This window comes from Dendrobates tinctorius, unplaced genomic scaffold (genome assembly GCF_039654945.1).
Source record: "Dendrobates tinctorius isolate UK_male_01 unplaced genomic scaffold, ASM3965494v1 ptg000292l, whole genome shotgun sequence".
Taxonomy (NCBI): Eukaryota; Metazoa; Chordata; class Amphibia; order Anura; family Dendrobatidae; genus Dendrobates; species Dendrobates tinctorius.
The window spans coordinates 1,069,922-1,091,928 of NW_027361959.1; the positions used below are offsets into that span (position 1 = coordinate 1,069,922).

At 42.3% G+C, this 22,007-nt stretch overlaps 1 protein-coding gene across 1 annotated transcript in view; it reads right to left on the reverse strand.

Annotated features, from left to right (window-relative positions):
- Positions 1-21,768, reverse strand: part of COL13A1 (collagen type XIII alpha 1 chain) — a 397,057-nt gene extending 375,289 nt beyond the window's left edge. The window contains exon 1 of the mRNA XM_073560029.1: positions 21,089-21,768. Coding sequence (XP_073416130.1) covers positions 21,089-21,397 — 309 coding nt within the window. The 5' untranslated portion in view covers positions 21,398-21,768. The remainder of the gene's footprint in view (positions 1-21,088) is intronic.
- Between the last annotated feature and the right edge of the window lie 239 nt (positions 21,769-22,007).

The following is a 22,007-nucleotide window of genomic DNA, read 5'->3' on the forward strand; positions in this document are numbered from 1 at the left end:
TGCCACCTTTCGGCCGAAGTTCCCAACTTATCCAGATCCATCTGTAGCAGAATACTATCTTCTCTTGTATTGACTGCTTTACATAGTTTTGTATCATCTGCAAATATCGATATTTTACTGTGCAAACCTTCTACCAGATCGTTAATAAATATGTTGAAGAGAATAGGTCCCAACACCGACCCCTGCGGTACCCCACTGGTCACAGCGACCCAGTTAGAGAATATATCATTTATAACCACCCTCTGCTTTCTATCACTAAGCCAGTTACTTACCCATTTACACAAATTTTCCCCCAGACCCAGCATTCTCATTTTGTGTACCAACCTCTTTTGTGGCACGGTATCAAACGCTTTGTAAAAATCAAGATATACCACATCCAATGACTCACCTTGGTCCAGTCTATAGCTTACCTCTTCATAAAAACTGATTAGATTGGTTTGACAGGAGCGATTCCTCATAAACCCATGCTGATATGGCGTTAAACAGTTATTCTCATTGAGATAATCCAGAATAACATCCCTCAGAAACCCTTCAAATATTTTACCAACAGTAGAGGTTAGACATACTGGCCTATAATTTCCAGGTTCGCTTTTAGAGCCCTTTTTAAATATTGGTACCACATTTGCTATGCGCCAGTCCTGTGGAACAGACCCCGTCGCTATAGAGTCTCTAAATATAAGAAATAATGGTTTGTCTATTACATTACTTAGTTCTCTTAGTACTCGTGGGTGTATGCCATCCGGACCAGGAGATTTACCTATTTTAATCTTATTTAGCCGGATTTGCATCTCTTCTTGGGTTAGATTGGTGACTCTTAATATAGCGTTTTCTTTGTCACTCGGCATTTCACCTAGCATTTCATTTTCCACCGTGAATACCGTGGAGAAGAAGGTGTTTAATATATTAGCTTTTTCCTCATCATCTACAACCATACTTTCCTCACAATTTTTTAATGGGCCTACACTTTCACTTTTGATTCTTTTACTATAGATATAGTTGAAGAAAAGTTTGGGATTAGTTTTACTCTCCTTAGCAATGTGCTTCTCTGTTTCCTTTTTGGCAGCTTTAATTATTTTTTTAGAAAAATAATTTTTCTCCTTATAGTTTTAGAGACAGGACCTGCGATGATGTCATGGTCACGTGATCAGCCCATGTGATGTCTACCTCACCGGTGGGAGGGGTTATGGGCTATGTAATGGAGGTTGGTATTTGTCACATGGTGAGTGTGTGTCTGGAAGTTACAGGAACTTGGTTGGACTTAGCCTGACTTGTATACAGGATCCCCGTGCTGCAGGACTATAGCAGCAAGACTCTCAACAACCCTGAGAATGGCACCTGGCGGATGCCACAGGACCTGGCAGCCACTTAGTTAAGCCCGTCTCATTCATATATTTTATTTGTGAAAAAAATGGAAATTTGGCGAAAATTTTGAAAATTTCGCAATTTTCCAACTTTGAATTTTTATGCCCTTAAATTACAGAGATACGGCACACAAAAAACTTAATAAGTAACATTTCCCACATGTTTACTTTACAACAGCACAATTTTGGAACCAAATTTTTTTTTGTTAGGAAGTTATAAGGGTTAAAAGTTGACCAGCGATTTCTCATTTTTACAACACCATTTTATTTTTACGGACCACATCACATTTGAAGCCACTTTGAGGGGTCTATATGATAGAAAATACCCAAAAGTGACACCATTCTAAAAACTGCACCCCTCAAGGTGCTCAAAACGACAATCAAGAAGTTTATTAACCCTTCAGGTGCTTCACAGGAAGTTTTTGAATATTTAAAAAAAATGAACATTTAACTTTTTTCCCCCCAAAAAAATTTCAGGTTCAATTTTTTTATTTTACCAAGGGTAAAAGGAGAAATTGGAATGGAAAAGTTATTGTGCAATTTGTTCTGAGTACGCTGATACCTGATATGTGGGGGGGAATCACTGTTTCGGCGCATGGCAGAGCTCAGAAAGGAAGGAGCGCTGTTTGACTTTTTCAATGCAAAATTGGCTGGAATTCTGATCGGACGCCATGTCTCGTTTGGAGAGCCCCTGATGTACCTAAACAGTGGAAACCCCCCACAAGTGACCCCATTTTGGAAACTAGACCCCCCAAGGAACTTATCTAGATGTTTGGTGAGAACTTTGAACCCCCAAGGGCTTCACAGAAGTTTATAACGTACAGCCGTACAATTATAAAATCATATTTTTTCCACAAAAATGATCTTTTCACCCTCAATTCTTACTTTCCCAAGGGTAACAGGACCCTAAAAGTTATTGTGCAATTTGTCCTGAGTACGCTGATGTTTACCCCCACATATGGGGTAAATCACTATTTGGGCGCATGGCAGAGCTCGGAAAGGAAGCAGCGACATTTGACTTTTTTGGCTGGAATTGAGATCGGACATCATGCCGCGTTTGGAAAGCCTCTGATGTACCTAAACAGTGGAAATCCCCCACAAGTGACCCCATTTTGGAAACTAGACCCCCTAAGGAACTTATCTAGATGTGTGGTGAGCACTTTGAACTCCCCCAGTGCTTCACAAAAGTTTATAACGCCCGGGCGTGAAAATAAAAAAATCGCATTTTTCCACAAACTTGATCATTTAGTCCCCACTTTTTTTATTTTCCCAAGGGTACCAGGAGAAAATGGACCCCAAAAGTTGTTGTCCAATTTGTCCTGAGTACACTGATACCCCATATGTGGGAGAAAACTACTGTATGGGCACACGTAGGGGCTCGGAAGGGAAGTAGTGATGTTTTGGAATGCAGACTTTGATGGAATGGTCTGCGGGTGTCATGTTGCCTTTGGAGAGCCCCTGATGTACCTAAACAGTGGAAACCCCCACAAATGACACCATCTTGGAAACTAGACCCCCTAAGGAACTTATCTAGATGTGTGGTGAGCACTTTGAACCCCCAAGGGCTTCACAGAAGTTTATAATGCCCGGGCATGAAAATAAAAAAAATCGCATTTTTTCCACAAACACGATCATTTAGTCCCCAATTTTTTTTATTTTCCCAAGGGTACCAGGAGAAAATGGACCCCAAAAGTTGTTGTCCAATTTGTCCTGAGTACCCTGATACTCCATATGTGGGAGAAAACTACTGTATGCGCCCACGTTGTGGCTCGGAAGGGAAGTAGTGATGTTTTGGAATGCAGACTTTAATGGAATGGTCTGCGGGTGTCATGCTGCCTTTGGAGAGCCCCTAATGTACCTAAACAGTGGAAACCCCCACAAATGACACCATTTTGGAAACTAGACCGCCTAAGGAACTTATCTAGGTGTGTGGTGAGCACTTTGAACTCCCCCAGTGCTTCACAGAAGTTTATAATGCCCGGGCGTGAAAATAAAAAAATCGTATTTTTTCCCCCAAAATGATATTTTTGCCCCCAATTTTTTATTTTCCTAAGGGCAACAGGAGAAATAAGACCCCAAAAGTTGTTTTGCAATTTGTCCTGAGTAGACTGATACCCCATATGTGGGGGTAAAACACTGTTTGGGCGCATGGCAGAGCTTGGAAGGAGCACCATTTGACTTTTTCAACGCAGAATTGGCTGGAATTGAGATCAGACACCATGTTGCATTTGGAGAGCACCTAATGTGCCCAAACAGTGGAAACCCTCCCAATTCTAACACACCCCTAACCCTAATCTCAGCCCTAACCCTAACCCTAACCCTAGCCCTAGCCTTAACCCTAGCCCTAACCCTAGCCCTAGCCCTAACCCTAATGGGAAAATGGAAATAAATACTTTTTTTAATTTTATTATTTTTCCCTAACTAAGGGGGTGATAACGGGGGGTTTGATTTACTATTTATGGCAGTTTTCATTTTTGGCAGCTGTCACATGCTTTTTATTCTAAAAATAGTTTTTGCATCACCACATATTGAGAGCTATAATTTTTCCATATTTTGACCCACTGAGTCATGTGAGGTCTTATTTTTTGCGGGTCGAGTTGACGTTTTTATTGGTACCATGTTCGGGCACGTGACATTTTTTGATCGCTCTTTATTCCGATTTTTGGGACGCAGAATGAACAAAAACCAGCGTTTCATGAATTTCTTTTGGGGGGTGCGGTAAAATTGATAAAGCGGTTTTATTCTTCGGGTCAGTACGGTTACAGCGATACCTCATTTATGTCATTATTTTATGTTTTGGCGCTTTTATGCAATAAAAACAATTTTATATAAAAAATAATTTTTGCATCGCTTTATTCTGCGAGCTATAACTATTTTATTTTTTCTCTGATGATGCTGTGTGGTGGCCCGTTTTTTGCGGGTAAAGATGACGTTTTCAGTGGTACCATGGAAATTTATATGGGTCTTTTTGATCGCGCGTTATTGCAATTTTTGTTCAGCAGTATGATAATAAATCAGTATTTTTTGCTTTGTTTTTTATTTTTATTTTTTAAGGGGTTTGCTAAAGGGGTTAACTAAAGGGACATTTTTATAGGGCAGGTCGTTACGGACGCAGTGATACCAAATATGTTTACTTTTATTTTATTTATTTTTTTTATTTCCAAAAAATGAATTTATTAGGGAAAAATTTTTTTTTTTTAATTTATTTAGCGATTTTTTAAAATTATTTTTACACTTTTTTTTAACTTTATTAGGTTGTCCCAGGGGGGACATCACTGTCCTGCGACAGATCGCTGATCTGTCACATCACAGATCACTGTGACAGATCAGCAATCTGTCACAGGCAGTGTGCAGGTTTCCTCCTTGCCTGCGCTTTGCAGGCACTGAGGAAGCCAGCTCCCTGCAGGCCCCTGAAGGTCCCCGTCGCCATCTTGGATCTGGGGACCTGCAGGGAAAGAGCCCCCCGCAGCAACGCTGCACATTGCGCTGCTGTGGGGGGCTCAGGGAAGCACGGAGGGAGCCCCCTCCCTGTCGATGCTTCCCTTTAAACCCCGGTACACCGCGATCGTATTTGATCACGGTGTGCAAGGGTTTAACGTGTCGGGGCGGTCCATGACCACCCCTGACACATAGTGCCGGGTGTCAGCTGTGATAATCAGCTGACACACGGCCGCGATCAGCGGGACTCACCACATGGGCGCCGCTGATCGTGCTAGACGTACTATCCCGTCCATGGGCATAGGGGCCCGAGTCCCATGGACGGGATAGTACGTCTGATGTCAGAAAGGGGTTAATGACAGAAGAACCCACAATGGTGACAGAAATAACTTGACTGACAAAAGTAATAATAAATCAAAAATCTATGAAGATAAACAAATAAAAGTCAGACATTGCCTTTCAATCATGTTTCTCAGAATTTAAAAAAAAATCTCATGACGTAGGCTTGGATAGAAATGATAGTACTCTTAACTTAATATTTTGTTGCACAACCTTTTGAGGCAATCACTGCAATCAAACAATTCCTGTAATTGTCAATGAGACTTCTGCACCTCTCGACAGGTATTTTGGCCCACTACTCAAGAGCAAACTGCTCCAGTTGTCTCATGTTTGAAGGTTGTCTTTTCCAGATGGCATGCTTCAGCTCTTTCGAAAGATGCTTAATAGGATTTAGGTCAGGGCTCATAGAAGGCCACTTTAGAATAGTCCAATGTTTTCCTCTTAGCCATTCTTGGGTGTTTTTAGCTGTGTGTTTTGTGTCATTATTCTGTTGCATGACCCATGACCTGCGACGGAGATCAAGCTGACACTGGGCAGCACATTTCTCTCTAGAATCCCTTGATTGTCTTGAGATTTCATTGTATCCTGCACAGATTCTAGACACCCTGTGCCAGATGCAGCAAAGCAGCCCCAGAACATAACAGAGCCTCCTCCAAGTTTCACAGTAGGCACAGTGTTCTTTTCTTGATATGCTTCATTTTTCCGTCTGTGAACATAGAGCTGATGTGCCATGCCAAAAAGTTCCATTTCTGTCTCATCTGTTCATAGGACATTCTCCCATAAGCTTTGTGGCTTGTCAACATGTACAGTAGTTTGGCAAATTCCAGTCTGGCTGTATGATTAGGAGCGCCAGCTATGCATGGGTATTGGTATGCAGATGGTGATCCGATGCTGCTCCAGCCGGGTTACTCAAAAGAGGAACAATTATAGGAAAGTTGCTGAAAGGTCTGCAGGGTGTAAAGGACAGGATTCTATTGATGCAAAAAAATCCTTAATTTATTAAAGAAACAATTGGAATTTAAAAGCATCCACAACACGTTTCAACAGAATAGATCAATGCCACCTGAGGAAGTCCACTTTGGCTCATACAACGACGGATGGTGTGATCTGACACTGTTCCTTGAGCTTGATGTTCACCTTTAATCTGTTTAGAAGTTTTCCTGGGCTCTTTTGTTACCATTCGTATTATCCGTCTCTTTGATTTGTCATCAATTTTCCTCCTATGACCACGTCCAGGGAGTTGGCTACAGTCTCAAGGAGCATAAATTTCTGAATAATATGTGCATCTGTAGTCACAGGAACATCAAGCTGCTTGGAGATGGTCTTATATCTTTTACCTTTAACATGTTTGTCTATAATTTTCTTTCTAATCCCCAGAGACAGCTCTTTCCTTTGCTTCCTCTGGTCCATGTTGAGTGTGATACACACCATGTCACCGAACAGCACAGTGAGTATCTGTAACCCTCTATACAGTCCCACTCACTGATTCCAAGATTGTAGACACTTGTGATGCTAATTAGTGGACATACCGCGATTTAACATGTCCCTTCTGTCACATTATTTTCAGGGGTACCATCATTTCTGTACAGGCCTATTTCATGAGGGTTTTTTTTATAAATTCTGTGGAAGCATGGTTGAAAAGCAATGTCTGACTTTCATTTGTTCATTTACATACTGTAGATTTTTGATTTATCAATACTTTTGTCAGATTCAAGTTATTTCTGTGACCATTGTGGGTTTTACTGTCATTAAACGAGTGATATCAACAATTTTGACCAAGTGTGTATTTACAGTATATATATGTATATTCATATAATTGATATTAATGACATCCAAATGTCTATTTACTGTATATAGGTGTTTTTGTGTATATACACAATACTAATAATTTTATTTACATAGTACCAACACGTATCACCTTTTCTTTTATATATCTAATACTTAGACTTTTTCACATTCTCTTTTGGGGATTTATGCTGTTGCAAGTACAATACATATGTAAATGTTTTGCTATAACAAATAATGATATATCCGTCCTAAAAACACTCTGAACATGCTGGAATAGCTGAACCAAGTTGGAATAATTACATACTGTAATGGTATCATTAATGTGCAGATTATAGGGCTCCGGCTGCCTTCAAACACCCGTCTAATATCTTTATGGCTGTAGGGCACAGCAACTGTTGTAACAGTTGTAACAAAATGCTTTGGTGCCAGGATGGCAACGAATGTTTTACTTTTTTCTTAACTATTTTTAATTCCAATTCCAATGAAACAATCTAAATACAATATAATAAGAGACTTAATTATTTAGGAGAATAACAAATCTATTTTATATCTTGGGTTTCTTTACACCACTATACAGAAAATCAAGCAAGAAGAAAAGATAAAGCTTTCATTAGGGAACCTGAGAGACATGTATCATATTTGGAATCTGTGTTCGGTGTAGAAGCAAACAGTGAGCAATTGTGAATCACATTGCTGTAGTCGTCTACAGTACCACACACATTGCTATGACACCTGTCAGCAACACTACACCAATGCTACTTACCCAAACCGGAAAAGAAAACTCAGCAGACACTTGCTCAAAGGCATTCTTCACCTCGACATTTGGTGTGATTGTTGAAGAAACATTCACGGTACATAGTTTTATATAGAAAGAACAAAAATAATCCCGCTGACATGCACGTGAAGGACAGATGTAGCAGACTGAGGGTTCATTGAACTGTTCCTTCCCTAATTTACCTGTAGCATAATAAACATGTGTAAAGGGATTGTCTCAGTGAAGAAAACCCCATTTTCAATTTAGCCTTTGTAGGATTGTCCTTCTAACCCCCTTCCAATAGTTTTCTCTGTAGAAAGCTTCAGAAAGCTAGATTTTTCAAGGGTCAACCCTGTTAGCTATCGAAGGGCCATATCCATCAATAAAATTTTTTGTGAGCACTTTCTCATGACATCTAACGCCCAACTACAGGCTAGCTGATAAATATATGAATGCTGGTGGCCATAGAATTGGGACCCTCATTGATTACTAGAACAGAGTTCGTGAGGTCTTCATTCCTTCTCATCTGCACAACCACCGGTGGTCAAACCTGTGCCTTTGTTGATGGAAATAACAAAGCTTGATCACTGCGTAACTTAACCTCCTCCTCACTGAACAATCCCCGTTCTAGTAATCAGTTGGGATCATTAAGGTCCCTGAAAATCTGACATTTCTAAACTATCCTCAGATGCCAATTGGGGTAAAACCCTGTAAAGGAATATAGAAACAAGATAAAATCCAGCTGATGTACTAAACAATTTAATGAGAGCAATATGCCTCCCTATTAACATTTATGATATTTACTTTTTAGAAGTGAATAAGATAATCTGCAGACACTTTTGGTGCCGCTAACTACCGAACTTCAAATTTACTGCAGTTAAAGGCTCCCTGTGAACTGCGGTGAACTCTCCTCTGCACCGTGAGACTTTCTCACGGTGCTAGCTTGGATCTCACTTAGGTCACCGCAGTTCAGCCCGGGTGGGAACACAGCCTCAGCGACCTGCGTTAACCTCGATGACGTCATCGCTAGTCACTGATGGTGCGCTCGCAGCAGCTCATTCACCAGTGGTTCTCAGCCTTGACGGTCGCTTATGAATATTTTCCAACAGATGACAGTACCATTTTTAACCCAAAATGGTTTTAGCTTACACTAAATTGGATGACCCCCATTGACTCTTACCCATGGGGCAAACTTCAGTCTTCATGTCCCATTATATATTGTCAGTTGCATCTATTGATTCAGCGGGACGGGCCGACCATAATGTATATAGTCACCTCCTGACTTTACCCAACAAATGATGTTAGGTGAAAGAAGGATTGGGCATGGGGAATTTCATGCCCAATCTTTGCTTTACTTAAAGAAATAAACTGCTGCCACAGCTGACAGTGACTTACTTCCTTCTCCCCACTGAAACCACATTGAAACTATAGGAGTTTCCAAGCATTAATGTGCATGGGTGGTCAGGAAAAGATAGCTGTAGGCTAAATGAACATTCAGTCAGCAGTCAAGCTGATATGGAAGGGCACCAGTAAAGCTAAACGTCACATACAGTACGTAAGCAAAAAAGATGCTATGGAATTTTATTTCTTGGAATAGATCATGAAAGCCACGACAATCCTGTGCCATGAAAACTTGCAAAAGAAAGTGTCATGACCCAGTGTTGGATCTGGCGGTATTAAATGCATTAAGTGAACTTTTTTTCCTTTGGTTCCAAAGTGTGTCGTGATAGCCCCCGGTGGCCATTAGAATTATCACACGTGGTGTCGTTCATTCTAAGTTGCCCGGTGGTGGGGAATGGTATCGCACCTTAGGTTTAGGTTAAATGTTCACTTAATTATGGATCAGGTGTGACACCCTATAAAGGTGTGCTCCGGGTGTTCACTCACTGCCTGTGATATTGTGAGATTGTTCACTTTGAGTTGGAGAGCCTGGAGGAAGGATGGAGCTGGTGAGGAGTCCTGCGCAGCTTAGCCAGGGGGGACGTGTTTCAGCTATGGTGTCTGGACGAAGGGCTGGCATGGCGTGGTGGAGTCGCAGTGAAGGTGTCAGCGGGAAGTGTCTGCATGGGCTGGTGGAGTGGCGACTATGAAGAGTGGCACTCACCATGTGGGACTTGGCTGCTGAACTGGACTCAAGCATGCTCGACTTCGGGTCAGAAGCTGAACTCATCCTTGGGACTCTGGTTCTGGGCAGCTGCAACTGGTGGTGGACTCTGCTCCAAGGCTGCACTAAGGTGAAGGGTCCTGTTATGGTGATGGATCCGGGTGGAGGAGAAGACGCACGCAGGTGGTGGGCTCTGTTGCTAGGAGCGCACGCAACAGAGCAAAGCTAAGTGGTGTTTCCCCTGTATTGTCTCTTTCCTCATGTGTGTTATTAGTGCAGTGGTGGGATTAGTCTCCGCACCGACCCATTCCCTAGTGAGGGTTTAGGGTCAGGGTGAGCAAGGGCGTTAAGGTACGCGTGCGGCGACAGGTGCGGAGCCTGTATAGGGAATGTAAGGAGTGCAGGGACACTGGCTCAGGGGAGCTTAGGAGGTCTCCACGTCCTCCATTCCCTATCGCAGGGCCCACCATTGTAAAAGTTACCCAGGTTCCCCCTTTATTATTTGATTTATTGTATAACGTGTAATACCTAAATTCGCCAGGTGGAGGCGGCGTATCCACCTGCACGTTTTATTATTTAAATGCGCCCCACTGGAGGTGGTGTATCCAGGGTCACGTGTGTTATGGGTTCGCCTTGCGGTATCATCTGCGTCCTGACACACGTGATCATGACATTATCACAGGCCTTACAGTTTTTTTTTCTGGTGAGCCCTGGCCATGTGGAGACCTGTGAGTAATTGCTGCCGGGCCTCACTGATGTGAGTGGGGAGCGGCAAGGTGTTTAGAGCCGCTGCAGCAGCAGTTATCACGGTCTGGGGCCTCTGCTCAGGTAACCAGGAAATTAAAATGGCAGCTTTGGCAAATTGCGGGTCTGGCAAAAGCCCCTGGAGTCGCTGCTGGGGAGCGGGACTTGCTCATGCATGTGGGCGTACCCAGGCAGGTGGGAGGAATGGTGCCCCACGGAGCTGCTTGGTGTTCCCCGAGGTGAAGGGGTGCGTTCCAGTGATGAGCAGACTGATGTAGAGTCCGCGGGGTTTACGCCAAATCTTCAAATACCACCGTAGAAGCCGCCCCTCCTGGCCGTGTGGAGGCAGCCAGTGAGTGTATATTTCCTCCATATGCGTTCCCTCTCCTCCTGGTGTGAGCAGCAGGTGTGCTGCGGGGGAGTAGGGACAAATCTCAACCCTCGCCATTAAACCAACCCTGGGAGGCGCAGACCTCATGGTGAAGAGGGTTGGAGGGTGGTGACCCCTTGGTGAATTGCGGGGGTGTGAGTGTGGTGACACAGTGGGACGCCTCTGTTATCACGTCCTGAATGAGTTCACCAATTTTTTGACAAACGAATGTGTGTAATAAACGTTCAGGTCCGGACCTGTGTGTGAACGGGCGTGTATGTGTGCCACCAAATAACATCTTGTGGAAGTGTGTTGTGGAGCCTGATCAGCTCATAACAAACAAACATACACATCCATAAACTCGTTCCCCTGGTCGGCGCTGTGGAGATGAGTGGTGCCTCCAAAATGAACTTTATTGCCAATACCAGCGGTGTTTGTCATAAACCTGAAGTGTCAGGTAATGGTGGGGTGAACTCAGGGTCTGGGCGTCCCCGCTGTAGGTGTTTCCCTAATGAGGGGTGGTCTTGAGGGTCCAGAGGCCCCTCATTAAGGAGGGGGTACTGTCATGATCCAGTGTTGGATCTGGCGGTATTAAATGCATTAAGTGAACTTTTTTTCCTTTGGTTCCAAAGTGTGTCGTGATAGCCCCCGGTGGCCATTAGAATTATCACACGTGGTGTCGTTCATTCTAAGTTGCCCGGTGGTGGGGAATGGTATCGCACCTTAGGTTTAGGTTAAATGTTCACTTAATTATGGATCAGGTGTGACACCCTATAAAGGTGTGCTCAGGGTGTTCACTCACTGCCTGTGATATTGTGAGATTGTTCACTTTGAGTTGGAGAGCCTGGAGGAAGGATGGAGCTGGTGAGGAGTCCTGCGCAGCTTAGCCAGGGGGGACGTGTTTCAGCTATGGTGTCTGGACGAAGGGCTGGCATGGCGTGGTGGAGTCGCAGTGATAGTGTCAGCAGGAAGTGTCTGCATGGGCTGGTGGAGTGGCGACTATGGAGAGTGGCACTCACCATGTGGGACTTGGCTGCTGAACTGGACTCAAGCATGCTCGACTTCGGGTCAGAAGCTGAACTCATCCTTGGGACTCTGGTTCTGGGCAGCTGCAACTGGTGGTGGACTCTGCTCCAAGGCTGCACTAAGGTGAAGGGTCCTGTTATGGTGATGGATCCGGGTGGAGGAGAAGACGCATGCAGGTGGTGGGCTCTGTTGCTAGGAGCGCACGCAACAGAGCAAAGCTAAGTGGTGTTTCCCCTGTATTGTCTCTTTCCTCATGTGTGTTATTAGTGCAGTGGTGGGATTAGTCTCCGCACCGACCCATTCCCTAGTGAGGGTTTAGGGTCAGGGTGAGCAAGGGCGTTAAGGTACGCGTGCGGCGACAGGTGCGGAGCCTGTATAGGGAATGTAAGGAGTGCAGGGACACTGGCTCAGGGGAGCTTAGGAGGTCTCCACATCCTCCATTCCCTATCGCAGGGCCCACCATTGTTAAAGTTACCCAGGTTCCCCCTTTATTATTTGATTTATTGTATAACGTGTAATACCTAAATTCGCCAGGTGGAGGCGGCGTATCCACCTGCACGTGTTATTATTTAAATGCGTCCCATTGGAGGCGGTGTATCCAGGGTCACGTGTGTTATGGGTTCGCCTTGCGGTATCATCTGCGTCCTGACACACGTGATCATGACAGAAAGCTGATATAGTAAAACTAATAATCTATGAAATCCTTCTATGAAACATGTTACGTAAGCAGCCACATAAAGACACATGCACTGTCTCTTCACAAGTAGAAAACAAGCACTGAAAAAGTGAAAGCATAACTTATTATATAAACCAGAAACACCAAGTCTTATAGAGCTCAGCTACAAGAACTGACAGTTCTAGGAAGTAGTGATCATAATTATAGCTTTACTCTAGGTGCAATCATAATTATACAATTAAAATGACATAACAACTGTTGCAAAGACATTGGGTAGGTGATAGAAAGCATGAAGCTTTGTCTTGTCAAACAAGAGCACATTCTACCCCAAATTATGGCAGTAGATACTATATTGTTAATAGGCATAAAATACATATGGTTGTCCAAGCCATATATACTGAAAGTCAGAGCCGGACAGGCCATCTGGCAAATGCCAGAAGGGCCTGTCTGGTCGTGGGCCACCTTGTCTGCTACGTTGTTAACAGAATTGGTGTTCTCATGACACTCATACTGTTAAGAGTTGTGACGAAGCACAAGGTTGCTGACTCCATCACTTACCCCAGCAGGCCACGGGTATCATTAGAAATATTGGTCTTGCAGTAAATTTTGCTTTCCTCCATCCAGGGTAATAGTTAGATAATTAGTTAGATATGCCATCTGGTGCTTGGGGACAATGACAGCATGGGTTTGTGTGATTTGAAATGCCAGGGCTGAATTTCAGTACCAATCCGTACCTGCTGTAAGTGCATAATGTAACTTCATGAATGAGGTGGGAGGTCCAAGACATCTATGATGATGGCCTCTAGTTAGTCAAAGCATGTAATGATCGGATTCTGTACTTGTATGAAGTTGTACCCATAATCGCTACTTCCATTGCAACTTATGTGCAAAAAAAGATGTTGCCCCAAGTTTGAGATATCCTGGACCATAACTGCAGGACTGTACAGTTTTTGCAACAGACGGATAGGTAGTACATCATTTGGAAATTATTACATTTGTGGAAGGTGCTAGTTCATTACAGGGGCTGTCCACTATTAGCATAACTCCTTCTCATTCCCCATGTTTGTCCCCATAAAAAAAACAACTTATATGCACTTCCTCATGTTCCTGGGGCTCTCATGCAGTTGCTACATGTCAGCCCTGTGCCCAATCAGTGCTGGCGTCACTGTCTTCTCCTTAAGACATATGAGTGGGAACTGGGGCTGGCTTTCACTTCCTCTTGTGATTACTAATATGTATGAAGGCAAGGACAGTGATGCCAGCACTGACTGGTGACTCGCTTGTCACATCAACTGCATGAGAGTCCTGGAAATGCGAGTGCTGACACCGCTGGAACGGGACCTGCACAGGAGATGAGTATAACTGTTTTTAAGTTATCGGGGCCAAACATGGAGAATGGGAAATTGTTGTCCAAGTAGTGGACAACTCCTTTAAGAGCCAACCACAGAGCTCCTGTCAACCTGTAGTAGACAGAGTGAAGGAACTGAACACCAAAAGCACGTGGAGTTACTAAAGGCTTCTTTTACACTTGCCGTGTTTTTTGCGGCCCGTTTTTGCAAGCCTATTTTGCGGGTTGTATTGTCGTAATTTTCACGGTTTGCCGCAAAAATCTTCTTGGATTTCAGCAGGCCTTCGATATGATATAATATGATATACAGAAAGTACATGGGAGTGTCCTAGTAAAAATATGGCGTTCCGCAAATACGGCCTTCATGGTGTCGCGCAAAATCAACACACTGGGCAAGCTTCTGTTGTTTTTGCGGCCCCATTAATTTCAATGGGGGCCGTGTCAGTAAGCTGTGAAAAATATCGAGCAGGCTCAATATTTTTTCAGAGCTGTAAATACGGCCCTCACGGCCGTATAGCGTACGGCACTCCGACAAATTTTTACGTCCAGTTTTTGCGGGCCCATAGAAATCTATTGGGGCCACAAAGACGGCCCGCAAAAACATGGCAAGTGTAAAAGAAGCCTAATTGTAATTTATTGAGACTGTTTCATATCCATTTATCCCATCACAGTCCATATAGAAATATGTAATGAAAGTAATGGTCACTGCATATAAGTTAGAGTAGACCAGGGCACATGGTTGGACACTACAGACTAGGTACAAGATTATGTCCTGGCTTGTCCTGGTGGAAGCCTCACCACACCCTGGACTACTAGCTTATATGCAGTGTCCCATTACTTACATGTCTCATGAAGGATGTTATACCCGAAGTGTTAATGTATTTGTATATTAACTGCTGTGTGATCAATGTATATGAAATATTCTTAATAAATTCTAATTAAGCATCTCCACATGCCAAGTAATTATACCAAACTAGTGATTGCAGAGAGGTAGCTGAGTGGACATGCATCTTGTGTCTTTAAATTGCAGACAGAACTCAGTATGAGCCCAAACAGCATACAAGTGTACAATCCCTATAAGAAAAATGCATATTTCATTTCCGGAAGACTCAGGGGTTGTTTATAAACCTTAGAAAGCATAAAATGTCTCATCTGTAATAGTAATCAACAATGTACAATGTAGCGTAATTATTATTATTATTATGTATTTACATAGCGCCATTTATTCCATGGCGCTTTACATGTGAAAAGGTGAAATATAGACAAGTACAATAAACATGTGTAAGACAAGGGACACACAAGTACAGAAGGAGAGAGGACCCTGCCCGCGAGGGCTCACAGCGTAATAACATATACTGTCTCAGCAATACTGATAGTAATAGTCTCTCTGTGAGACTGGGGCTACACACGGATATGTTGATCTTGAGACATGACAAGGCTCCTTAAAGGGTCGATATTGACTTTTAGGATTGCTACTTCCAATAGGTGGCGCTAGAGTTTTTCCTCTCTGAAGAGGCAATTTGCAAATGCGGTCTTGAGACAACAGAGTTTGGATAAGCCACACAATCAGAAACAATGGTGTGACTTATCATTGTCTTATTATTGTGTGACTATTTTAGAGCTGTGAAAAAAGACAGCCAAAGCACAGAAAGGTAGCAAGAGTCACAAGTTGCACGTGACTTAATTGAAAGCATATGGGGCAAAGTTGTTTGTGTCGGATTTTTTGCATTGGTCAGAAAGCAGTTTGTTGCTGATGGGATGTATTCACATGGAGCCTTTTTGCTGAGTTTTTAAAGCAGAAACTGAGTGGACACACTGAGCATTTGAGAAGTTTGTGGTTTTGAGCAGGATGTGGAGAGTTTCTACTCTTCACAAAACTCACTATGAACATACCCCTAAGGTGCACTTACACTACCCAATATAAGATCCAGTTTCCACAAGCAAAATGCTCTTCAGATCCTCACTAATTGATCATTCAATGCTCATAGGATGCCATTGATCTCGGCAGTACGAGGTCTGTCTGCAGCACGAAAGATCACTTCCCCAGACAAATGAGCGATTTGATCCTTCCTCCGATGATCCTCTGTTTGGACTGCATGATTATTGGGAAATGAGTGTTGCTAGGAATGCTCATTCATGATAATCATATTGTGTAAATGGAGCTTTTTACAACTTGACTGTGACTTGACAATTTTACAGCTTTGATTTGACTGTAAAAAAATTAGCAAATTATGGACGGATTGCATGCGAAGAGCAAGTCGCACATGACTTCTGATGATTGTAACATGGATCGCAATCTGATCCTTTTGACAATCGTTACAAGCGATGTCACAATGCAACACTGAAATCTTCATGTTGCGCAACACGTGTTGCCCTGCAGCCCTAGAGAATAAATGTCCTATGCAGAAGTTTTTCATTACTTTCTATATGACTAATGTGGCTCATATTCCCATTGGAAATATTAGAGTAGCATATGATTACATCATGATTTGTTCCATGCTATTTTAACAATTTCCTATGGCAATACTTTAATGTTTATTATCAGCGAAATTTCATTCGATGACATATCACTCATGCTCCAGTTTTGTAGCAATATATACACTCACTGGCCACTTTATTAGGTACACCTGTCCAACTGTGTGTTAAGACTTAATTTCTAATCAGCCAATCACATGGCGGCAACTCAGTGCATTTAGGCATGTAGACATGGTCAAGACAATCTCCTGCAGTTCAAACCGAGCATCAGTATGGGGAAGAAAGGTGATTTGAGTGCCTTTGAACGTGGCATGATTGTTGGTGCCAGAAGGGCTGGTCTGAGAATTTCAGAAACTGCTGATCTACTGGGATTTTCACGCACAACCATCTCTAGGGTTTACAGAGAATGGTCCGAAAAAGAAAAAAAATCCAGTGAGCGGCAGTTCTGTGGCCGGAAATGCCATGTTGATGCCAGAGGTCAGAGGAGAATGGGCAGACTGGTTCGAGCTGATAGAAAGGCAACAGTGACTCAAATTGCCACCCGTTACAACCAAGGTAGGCAGAAGAGCATCTCTGAACGCACAGTGCGTCGAACTTTGAGGCAGATGGGCTACAGCAGCAGAAGACCACACTGGGTACCACTCCTCTCAGCTAAGAACAGGAAACTGAGGCTACAATTTGCACAAGCTCATCGAAATTGGACAGTAGAAGATTGGAAAAACGTTGCCTGGTCTGATGAGTCTCGATTTCTGCTGCGACATTCGGATGGTAGGGTCAGAATTTGGCGTAAACAACATGAAAGCATGGATCCATCCTGCCTTGTATCAACGGTTCAGGCTGGTGGTGGTGGTGTCATGGTGTGGGGAATTTTTTCTGGGCACTCTTTGGGCCCCTTGGTACCAATTGAGCATCGTTGCAACGCCACAGCCTACCTGAGTATTGTTGCTGACCATGTCCATCCCTTTATGACCACAATGTACCCAACATCTGATGGCTACTTTCAGCAGGATAATGCGCCATGTCATAAAGCTCGAATCATCTCAGATTGGTTTCTTGAACATGACAATGAGTTTACTGTACTCAAATGGCCTCCTCAGTCACCAGATCTCAATCCAATAGAGCATCTTTGGGATGTGGTGGAACGGGAGATTCGCATCAGGGATGTGCAGCCGACAAATCTGCGCCAATTGTGTGATGCCATCATGTCAATATGGTCCAAAATCTCTGAGGAATGCTTCCAGCACCTTGTTGAATCTCTGCCACGAAGAATTGAGGCAGTTCTGAAGGCAAAAGGGGGTCCAACCCCTTACTAGCATGGTGTACCTAATAAAGTGGCCAGTGAGTGTATATATATATATATATATATATATATATAGAGTATATATATATATCTTTAAACACAATTTTATTGTATTTAAAGGTATATACATATATATATATTTGTTTAAATAAAATAATATATATTACAAAATAGTCAGAGGCTGTAAAGTGCCATTAATCTCTTTGTTAGCAAACTACCGAACTACTAAACAATTTTCTGATCATAATATAAAGAAACACTAAGATGTTAGTCAATCACGGCTGGTTTTGAGTAGTTTTCAGGACTGGAAATAACTTCAAACGGAGCAACAGACAAGAGGTCACCATTCCTATCATTTCTACTTTGACCTATGAAGTATAGGGAAACATCGTCCCTACATCTCTCTATGGGACTTTCTCTTCAATACATATTCTTATTAAGGGTCTCTAAGTATAATGACCGAGAAGTTTTCGTCCATACTTTTGCAAAATGTACAAATCGTGTCGCAGCAACAACTGAAATTTTAGGAATTGGGTGAATGTCCATAAAAGTTTAGCGAATTTTCGAATAAGTGTAATCTAATAAACTGTGGGTGATCGTTCTCTCTGGGATACATTAAACTGATTCATAGATATTAGACTTTCAGTTTGACACTTTATACTCACAAAGTGTGTAATGATTCATTTTCTTCATAATATAAAATATTAAGCTTATTAAAGGCCCTGCTCACATGCATGGGGAGCCCATCTTGGGGTTGTTATTGTGATTCTGGTGAATTTTAAGAGCACATTCTGCAGCACTATTCCTGCTGTAAAAAATACTACATCCTGACTCAGCCCTACTTAAATCAGCTGTTCACAAGAGCAAGACTGGATGAATTTGTCAGATCACCAGGGCATCCAGTATACATGAAAGCTATAACTATAGAGTATAAAAGGTTGATACGTGATACCAATATCTATCCATTTCAATACATTTCTGGACCAGTCAATTGTGACTTACGGTATGTCGTTTAAGCAATCAATGACTCATAGACTCAGTGATATCTACTGTACTTTAATGTGACAGTATGACAATGATCATAACCATGAAGTGTAAAATAGTATATACTGTGGGTGAAATAAGTATTGAACACGTCACTAATTTTCTAAGTAAATATATTTCTAAAGGTGCTATTGACATGAAATTCTCAGGAGATGTCGGTAACACCTCATCCAATCCACACAGGCTAAGAAATCTAACCATAGATGTCCCTAAATTAAGCTATGTGTAATAATGACAAATGACACAGGGGAAAAAGTATTGAATACACGAAGAAAGAAAGGTGCAAAGAGCCATGGAAAGTCATGTCACCAGCTGAAATCTATCAGCAATTAGAATGCATTCCTGACACTTAGTGAAAAATAATATTAGCTGGTTTAACTGATGGCATATAATAACTCAATACCAAGGTGCCACACAAGAAACATCTCATGATGGGTAAAACCAGTGAGCTGTCTCAAGACCTTCACAACCTTACTGCTGCAAAACATACTGATGGCATTGGTTACAGAAGAATTTCTAAACTACTGAAGGTTCTAGTAAGCACTGTTGGGGTCATAATCTGGAAATGGAAAAAAACAATTTCACCATAAACCGGCCACAATCAGGTGTTCCCCACAAGATTTCTGATCAGAAGGGTTGTCCAAGAACAAAGTACCACCTGTTAAGAGCTGGAATCAGCAGGTACAACTGTTTAAAAGAAAACAATAAGTAATGCACTCAACCTCCATGGCCTGTATGGATGCTCACCATGCAAGACTCCATTGCTGAACAAAAAGCATGTTCAAGAGCGTTTAAACTTTGCTCAACAACATTTAGACAAACCAGTGAAATACTGGGAGAATACAGTTTCATCAGAAGAGACCAAAATTTAACTCTTTGGATGCTATGATACACACCATGTTTTGAGGCCAAAAAACACTGAATTTAACCCCCAAAACACCAGACCAACAGTGAAGTTTGGAGGTGGGAACATTGTGGTGTGGGGCTGGTTATCAGCATATGACACTAGCAAACTTCATATAATTGAAGGATGAATGGACAAATGTACCGAGACATTCTAACATGTGTTGCCATCTACAAAGGTGGTTAAGATGATCCCAAACACACAGCCAACGAATCTCTCTATTAATTTCATAGAAAGAAAGTAAAGCTGCTAGATGGCTCAGCCAATCACATGACCCGAATCCAATATAACATTCATGGAAAGAACTAAAGCTCACAGTTCACAGAAGGATCCAACAGAACCTTCAGGATTTGAAGAGTGTTTGTGTAGAAGAATGGCCTAAAGTCACACCTGAGCAATGCATGCGACTAGTTTCTCCATACAGGAGGTGCCTTCAAGCTGTCATCACAAACAAAGGCTTTTGTACAAAATATTAAATGTCAGTAAACGTGTGCAATACTTTTTCCCTGTTATTTCTCATTATTACACATAACTTAATTTATGAAAATTTATGGTTTGCTTTCTTTGCCTGTGTGGATTGGATGGGTTGATACCAACATCTGTTGTTCATGTCAATTTTATGTCAATAGCACATTTAGAAAAATATTTATCTAGAAAGTTGGTGACGTGTTCAATACTTATTTCACCTGCTGTATATTAACGCACACACATGAACATATTTAAATATATATACGTTTATTTTGGCAGTGATTGCTGGACATACCAATTAAATATCAAGTCATGTGGTGTAGGAGAAAAGGAAAATCAGATAGTCCAAGGCCAGTCATAATGATGCTGGATTTGACACATAACTGTCCAAGCCACAAAGTACATTTTCTTCACTTTTAACTTTGGAGTGTGGTATAATTTGTATCAGATATCGCATACATTTCTTAAATGTAGGCAACAATATCTTCTAAAAATACTACCAACCAATCCATACCAGACTGAATACTTTGCACATTAAGTATATTGTGAATTTAACACACATCACATACAGATTGTACCATTTTCCAGCAAGTCAGCAGAATGACAGTCCTTATCATATAACGTGCTCCTCTTCCAACCAATAACAAGTGATGCCTAAGAGTTTGCAATCTAATGCCCCATTAGGGTATCATCCGAAACCTTTCCCAGAATGTTTCTTTCATTTACATTTTGGTTGCTTTGGCAACAATTACTTAAACAACTCTAGAGCCTCCAGAACAATGACAAGAAGTTATCAAAGAGCAGAACATAAAAGCAAGCGTGCTTTCAAAAGAGTAGAATAGACAAGAATGTGTTTCCAAGCAGCCGCAGTGTGAAATGTGTAGATATTGGTGTTTTCATTCAATATTTGAGCAAAGTAGAAAGGTGCAATAAGTAAATATGTACAGACCTCTTCCAGCAGTTGGTCAACTCTTCCCAAAATAGATGTCTCCATTTGGTCTGCAGAGACTAAGGCAGATAAGTGAGTGTATCTGAACTTCTCTAAATCAGAAACCCTGGACTGTAAATCAGAAGTCCTACAGAAAACCAGGAGACTAAGAACCAGGGAAAACACTGATAACAAGGCAAGCCCACATCCCACCAGTGCAGGGAACCTGCTGCACTTCCCACAGTCTTCTGTCCTACAAGGGATGGTTCTACAACTCCTAGAGAAGACACTGTTGCTAGCAGCAGCTCTCCACACTTCCTTCCCCTCCATGCTGTCCAGAGGAATAATAAATAAATAAATAGAATAAATAAGCCACAATCTTAATCCAAGGGGTACAATCCAGAAGGGCGAGGGAATCAACCCAAGGTGGATCCACTAGCAGCTTTTCAGTATATGCCAGGCAGGATACAGGAGCCACAAGTAAATAGGTTTCTGCAGCTTTTATAGATCCAAGCAATATTGAGAGAAGAGGAGAGAAAAGTTCCTGGAAAGTCTTTGTGTAGTTTTCTCTCTTCTGCTTTGCAAACTTCAGTGACTTTTGAGAGTTGTAAAGGAATCCGGCATAGAAGTCCCCATTAGGAAGGTGTAATTCTCAACTGGTTGGGAGCTGTGCTGTGGCTGATCTTCTCTCCTGTGTAACATGACACACACTGTTCTCTACTTCTGAACTGCACAGGGATCAGATGAGCCAGCCAGACCCCCCTCCTCCTGGTTAACCTCCTCCACTCCTCCTTGCACTCTCTAAACTGATTTATTTATTTATGCAAAGTGCCTGGGAGGGTTCTGGCCAGGAGACATCCTATCCCACCACCCTCCAAATCCCCAGAGCACCTCTCATCAGCTCGCCTGCAGCTTTGAAGTGATACCCACAGCAGATATA